Source organism: Pseudochaenichthys georgianus, chromosome 1, assembly GCF_902827115.2.
Source record: "Pseudochaenichthys georgianus chromosome 1, fPseGeo1.2, whole genome shotgun sequence".
Classification (NCBI taxonomy): domain Eukaryota; kingdom Metazoa; phylum Chordata; class Actinopteri; order Perciformes; family Channichthyidae; genus Pseudochaenichthys; species Pseudochaenichthys georgianus.
Window position 1 is genome coordinate 36,200,210 of NC_047503.1, and position 6,680 is coordinate 36,206,889.

At 39.0% G+C, this 6,680-nt stretch overlaps 1 protein-coding gene across 1 annotated transcript; it reads left to right on the forward strand.

Annotated features, from left to right (window-relative positions):
• Positions 1–1,284: 1,284 nt before the first annotated feature.
• On the forward strand, positions 1,285–6,077 carry asah1b (N-acylsphingosine amidohydrolase (acid ceramidase) 1b). The gene is made up of 14 exons (XM_034092734.2): positions 1,285–1,456; positions 1,602–1,648; positions 2,266–2,356; positions 2,437–2,523; positions 2,622–2,700; positions 2,793–2,867; positions 2,978–3,023; positions 3,126–3,270; positions 3,389–3,443; positions 3,520–3,601; positions 4,244–4,375; positions 4,736–4,859; positions 5,398–5,454; positions 5,545–6,077. Exons 1-14 carry the CDS (start codon positions 1,388–1,390, stop codon positions 5,632–5,634), a joined length of 1,179 nt encoding a protein of 392 aa, XP_033948625.1. The 5' UTR covers positions 1,285–1,387; the 3' UTR covers positions 5,635–6,077.
• Positions 6,078–6,680: the final 603 nt, after the last annotated feature.

Below are 6,680 nucleotides of genomic sequence, written 5' to 3' on the forward strand. Positions count from 1 at the left end.
GAGTTCCCCTTTTCGAACTCTGCCTTGACCCCGGGCCGTCCGCCCGAGACCCCTTCCTGGTCCTCTGCCGTGCCCTGGGCTGTCAGTCAAGGCCCGTCCTCCGGACCCCCTCCACCCACCCTGCTGGACGTTTTGGATTTTGTTTTAGTTTAGGGACGTCTAGTATCCGTCCCTTGAGGGGGGGGGTTCTGTCAGGATTATTATGTCACGTTTCTATGTCTAGGTGTGGGTGTTTTCCGTTCTCCTTGTCATGTTTCAACCTTGCCAGTTGAGTAGCACTTGAAATGTTTGGCTCTATGAAACCTGATGTACTTATATGATTCTGTTTTCTTCAAGGTTGTGTCTTCCTGGTCGAATGTACTTATTGTAAGTCGCTTTGGATAAAAGCGTCAGCTAAATGTAATGTTTCCTCCCTGTATATTGTCTGGTCTTTTTTCCCTGTGTTTTCATGTCTGTCGTTAGTTTCCCTGGTGTGTCTAATTTCCTGATTGTTTTCACCTGTCACTCCTTGTGTCTTCTGTGCTCATCAGTGTCAGCCCCGCCCCTGATTGTTCCCACCTGTGTGTTGTTACCCTGTGTTTAAATTCCCCTGTCTCCCAGTGGTCAGTGTCAGTTCGTCTTGTCTATTGTCATGGTAAGGTCTATGCTCCTGGTAGCCTACTCTTGAAAGATTTTTGATTCCTCACTGCGTGAGCGCTTTCATTTTTTGTTCTCTGTTTTTTTTCATCTCGACTAGAGTTTTGGTGGTTACCTTTTTGTTCATTTTTGCTATTCATGGGAAAATAAAGTATCTTACAATACTTTAACTCTGTCTCCCGGGTCGTGAAATTGGGTCCTACCCCCTAAGTGCCTGAGTTCGTAACAAGGGGTGTCCAGCCCATATCAATAATATACCAAACTACAGGCTAATGTGAGATACAAATCATGTTTTCATGTTATAGTAGGCCTACCTTACCTGTTTGAAACCTTAATGACCCCATGATGTGATCTTAAAACTTTTAACAACTATATTTAGATGTTCATAAATAAATGTGTAGCAGTTAGACAGACATTAATAGATTATCTCATTATTACCTGTTATATGTACTAAAAAATAAAGTTTACTTGCTTAAATTCATATACTGTTGTGTCTCAAACGGATAGACTAGGTTATTAATTCATTTGCCAAATAGTTGCTTAAAATGTTACAATAACATTTGCAATTCGTTTTTAATCTGCCATGTACGGTATCAATGTCTCTCAGCCACCGTAGTGTCGTGTCAGGTGGGCGTGTCGTGTACTTGCTGCGGCTGCAGCTGGACCAAAATGCAGGTCACCGTCACGAGGTAAACAGAAGCAGCTTCCGCAGTCAACTGAACAGGCAACAGTTTGAGTGAAATCCTCCAAAATGGGGCACTTTACTTTTCTTATTTTTGCGGGTTTATTGTCCGTGTTATATGCCCAATTTATCCCACCGGTAAGTGACATTTCTGCATAATCATTGTCCTGTTTAACACATTTATTCGACAAGCCTAGATGTGTTATTTAACTTTGATTTAGGTTTCTACTCTGAAGTCACACAGAAACCTTTTTATATTTCATTTAAATGTGTTTTTTGACAGTATACAGAAGACTGTCGGGCAGACATGTATCCACCAAAGGGTCCCACGTAAGTGACTTTAGTCTGTAAAGTCCACTGTTAAACCAGCCCTGTTATTTGCAACGCTTATCTTGGTATCCATGAACGCAGCATTATACCTGAACTCTGCTACCTTCACTTGCCTCTTGTAAATCTAATTGTCAACATTAGCTGGGATCAAAAGATGCTGCAATTGAAAAGTATTCAACGTGCTGGCGAATGTGGGAGGCATTATTCCAATAAATGATAAACATGTATAAAGTTCCCCATCTCCAATTGCTTTTATTTAGTAGTTTGTCTAAACTATAAATATACAATGATCTACTGTTTTTAATAAATGCAAAAAGCAATAAATCAACTCATCTGAGAAACTGAAAAAAGGAAATGTGGAGATTGTTGTGATTAATGAATGGCTAAATGATTGAAATGCTTGTTATTTTTAAGCTATTTGTTTCCACACTTAGATTAAACCAGGATTCAACTAAAACGGGAATGTCAGCCTTCAGCTGCATGTTACCTCCACATGCATTACATTTCAAGAAGCGATAAATAAACCCCGTCTATTCGGTGATGTTGTGAGTTGGATGTAATAAATTGTATCGTCGGTATAGTAGTCAATAGTTTGACAGCTTTCCTTTTTTAATCAGGTTCAAAGGAGCCGTCAGCTGGTACACTGTGGACCTGGACTCCCCGCCCAGCAAGAGATGGACGGCTCTAATTACTGACAAGAAAACAGATGTAAGAGCGCTGTCAAGTACTTTATATCATTCTCACAGAAATATCCCTTGTTTTTTCAACATTTGATCTCTTCTTTAAAGCTGGTCAACATGATTCAGGCCATCAGAGACTTGGCTAATGCTTTTGTTCCGAGTGGGAAGCTGGTAGAGCTGGTGGACGTTACGCTGGTGAGTTATTTCTCTCTGAAATGCTTTCCTTAGAATAACTACCATATTTGTATTGTATTGAAGGCTTTATGACTGCAGTGTGTTTTTATGTTCTGCAGCCTATTATGGCGGACACATTCCCAAAGCCTTTTGGTGAGGAAATGAAAGGAATCGCAGAGGTTTCAGGGGTTCCTCTTGGTAAGAAAACACACATTCATCCTATTAAATCACTGCTTTTTAAAAAGTTCCATTGACCTCTGCCTTTTGCTTTCTTCATTTTTAAAATATAGGTGAAGTTGTCTTGTTCAACATCTTCTATGAGGTGTTCACTGTGTGCACATCAGTTGTAGCAGAAGACAAAAATGGTGGGCCATTAAGAGAAATTGATGATTTAACTACTTTTTCCTTATCTTACAAACTACTAGAATAATTCTATATTGGTACTGAAATGCTTTTGGGATTTGCACTCCTATAGGGAACCTCATCCATGGCAGAAATCTGGATTTTGGATTATTTATGGGGTAAGTAAACACCCCAAATTACACATTTTAAGCTTGATCGTCCTGATGTTGTAAAAAGAAGAAAAACAACCTCTCATGAGACGGACTGATTCCTCTTCACAGCTGGGACATGAAAAACAAGTCGTGGATCATTAGTGAGAAGCTGAAGCCTCTGGTGGTCAACCTCGACTTCAAGAGAAATAATCAGACCGTCTTCAAGTCTACAAACTTCGCTGGATATGTTGGCATGCTGACTGGCATCAAGCCTGTAAGTCAATTAGTCTTAGAATGCGTTAAACATTATTCATATCCAACGATATGTTCTGGGTTGGATATACTCCCTGCTCACTGGATGTAAGAAACATATTTGTCTTCTCTTTCCCTAGCACTTGTTCACTCTCACTATGAACGAGCGCTTCAGCCTGGATGGAGGATACATTGGTGAGTGATTATCTGTTTTGCATTTAGAGATGAGGTCTCTGTTGCTTCTCGTCGTCATACATGTGTTCACATGCAGGAATCCTGGAGTGGATCTTGGGAAAGAGAGATGGGATGTGGATGAGCTTCCTCACTCGCTCAGTTCTGGAAAAGGCCAACAGGTATTCAGACTCAGAAAGAATACCTTTATTCGGCCCACAGGGGGGGAATCCTCTTTTGATACTTAAAGGAACATTGTGGCGTTTTTGGCCACTGTTGTTACAGTGTTATATATGTGTTACTACCAACAGGCCACTAGTGTTAGTATCTTGAGTTCTAGCTGTTTGGTATAACCATTCAACACAATCAAAACAGTATTGCATTATCTACAGTACGTCTGATGAGTAATGATTATAATCTAGGGTAACCACAGGGTAACCTTTTTTTAAAACGAACAAAATAAAAAGCTTTAATCCCTTTTTTGAGGCAATTTTTATTTGTATTAAATAGTATTCTATTCTCTATATAAGAGATTCAAGAAGAGTAAAATAAATTGATAAAAATAAGCAGAATTTGACTTGATGATAATACTGACAATATTGCACTTACAATGAATGTAATATGAATGTATTACACTGCAATCTGAGGGCATATTCCCATGTTTAATGTTGAATACATGTTCAAAGCTATGGTTTAAAAAGAACTAACCGTTAAAGCAGGATTTCTCTGGATGCAGACTTTGAGCATAAAGACTGAATATCTCTTCCCTGTGTCGAGTGATGAAGGCTCTGCACCAACATTGAGTGTTTTCCCGTTCTCTCCAGCTACGAGGAAGCCAAAACGCTCCTGGCTCGGACCAAGCTGCTGGCTCCAGCGTACTTCATCCTGGGAGGAAACCAGACGGGCCAGGGCTGCATCATCACCCGCTCCAGGCTGCTCAGCATCGATATCCTGGAGTGAGTACTGGAGCTTACTCTGTGATTGGAGAGCATTTCATGTCAACTATTACAGTATGTCTGCATTCCTGCATAGGGATTTACATTTTGAATGCTTAATCACTGCAAATGTTTAGATTCAGAATACAGGCAGATGTATCAGAACATAATGAAATGAGATGAAATACAACAGTCATTTTCCATGAATTGTGAGTTTTATGTCTAGTTTTTTGTGCCATTGGATCAAAGTTAGTTTTTTCTTGCGCAATTAGGAAGTGATGACCGCTTTGGTTTCAGATCATCTGATTTAAACTATTTCACGTGTTTTTCCTTGTGAAGCTGCATGTCACACGTTATTTTTATTTCATTATTGTATTTCAGGATTGACGTGAAGCTGGGCCGTTGGTACGTCTTGGAGACAAACTACGATCACTGGAAGGAGCCTCTGTTCCTGGATGACCGCAGAACTCCTGCCATGAAGTGCATGAACCAGACCACGCAGACAGTGAGTGTTTCAGATCTTAGTACTAGTAGTTCGCCAAATAAATGACATGTAGCATAGTTTGTCATAACAATTGGAAATAGGGTAGCCATCCTAGGAAAGCATGTGACCCAGGTTAATTCTGACCCGCAGCCCATGCTTGTCCATCTTCAGCTGTGCTATCAATCAAAGGAAGAAAAATAAAAAAGGGAAATACATTCCTAGTATAGCTTGCCTTAAAAATATCTGCATATGTTTGCATAGAATGCCATAACAAATGTCATTGTTTTATTTTACAAAACATGTCATACATTTCCTACAATAAAAGTACAGTATGCTATAACATTTAAAAAAATAAGTAATTGTAGAGTGTATAATAAAAATATCATGCTGTGTACGCCATAAAATGTCACAATCCTTGTAAAAGTAAAGTCAAAGTATAGTATGATTTTTTATTTTTCCAGATGATTAAACTCCATCGTGCTAGTCTTGTGATTTAAGTCACATTCCTGTTTGATCAAAGTCGTGAGACACTTTTTGATCTCTCTTCTGTTTTTCTTAGAATATCACACTGAAGACCATGTATGATGTCCTCTCAACCAAACCAGTCCTGAACAAGGCGAGTCTTTTAAATAACGTGTTTCTGTTTATTAATGAAATGAAACAGAATTGCTTCAGTGTAACTAACTTTTCTTATCGTGTTTCTCAGTTGACGACGTACACGACGCTGATGCAGGTGTCTGAGGGTTCGCTGGAGTCGTACATCCGCTACTGTCCAAACCCCTGCATGCCCTGGTAACACTCGACCCCTGAACCCAGATCAGTTTTTAGATAACTCAAGAGGGGAGGCTGTGATGCTCAGCTGATCTCGGGTCACAAGTTGAGGTTGCTCCTTTTTAACTATTGCACAGATGTCAAACCAAAGTTTGTCGTTACGTTTTTATGATGATTTAAGAATCCTTGAAGCTTTGATAAAGAGACTTGATCCTTAATTTGTTGCCGTTGATAGAGCGAATCAAACTTGTATACATAGTTTTTAGTGTAATTATGTGTTATTTGCAATATGAGTGCATGTGAATCTCAACATGGGCGTAGGGACCCCGGAGATAAACGCTTGTTAATTAAATGAATGCAAACTAACCCTTGACTGTAGCCCACTCACCAGCTTGTGCCTCCACACCGTGACCCAGTCTTTTGCACAGGTTGCCAGTTAAACTGTCAAGAACTAACTTACAGGTACTGAGACCTGATACTGACTATGTACCTCAAGGTGTCCTTCACTGTATTTCTTTTTTTAAAAGATGGTTAATAAAATGATTCTGGAATTTAAGTTTCTACTTGCATTTCTGGTGTTTTTAAACTTGTGAGCTTGAGATATTATTTTCAATAGGGCTGCATTCAATTCATATTTTCATTGACATCTTACGAATATTTTCCCCATTAATCAATATACTGTTTCGTCCATAAAATGAGAAACACTACCCACAATTTCTTAGAGGACGCAAGGATGACTTCAGATGTTCAAAACCCAGGAAGTATTATTAGGATTACTATCTTCTAGGAACAGAAACGCAACAAATTGTCACATTTTAGAAGCTGGATTTAGCTTTTTGACAAATGATTAATAGATCATTGAAATTGTGGCAGACATTTTCACAAACATGTCATTCTTTAAAGTTCCAGCATTTTATTATTTCAAACTTATTACTTTAGTCAACATTTTAATTACATGGAAATCAATGGAGGAAAAACATGAACAGAACGGTATATAAAGATGTGTTAACAGGATAAAATGTAAATCTAAGCTTTGAGCTCTGACAAAGGAAAAAGTGTTCAAGCTGGAGA

Bases quoted from the DNA above. Each gene is read 5' to 3' on its own strand.
- asah1b (XM_034092734.2), top strand. From the start codon at position 1,388: ATGGGGCACTTTACTTTTCTTATTTTTGCGGGTTTATTGTCCGTGTTA. The intron at 1,457-1,601 runs GTAAGTGACATT...GTTTTTTGACAG, and splicing joins ATGCCCAATTTATCCCACCG to TATACAGAAGACTGTCGGGC. The intron at 3,271-3,388 runs GTAAGTCAATTA...CTCTTTCCCTAG, and splicing joins TGCTGACTGGCATCAAGCCT to CACTTGTTCACTCTCACTAT.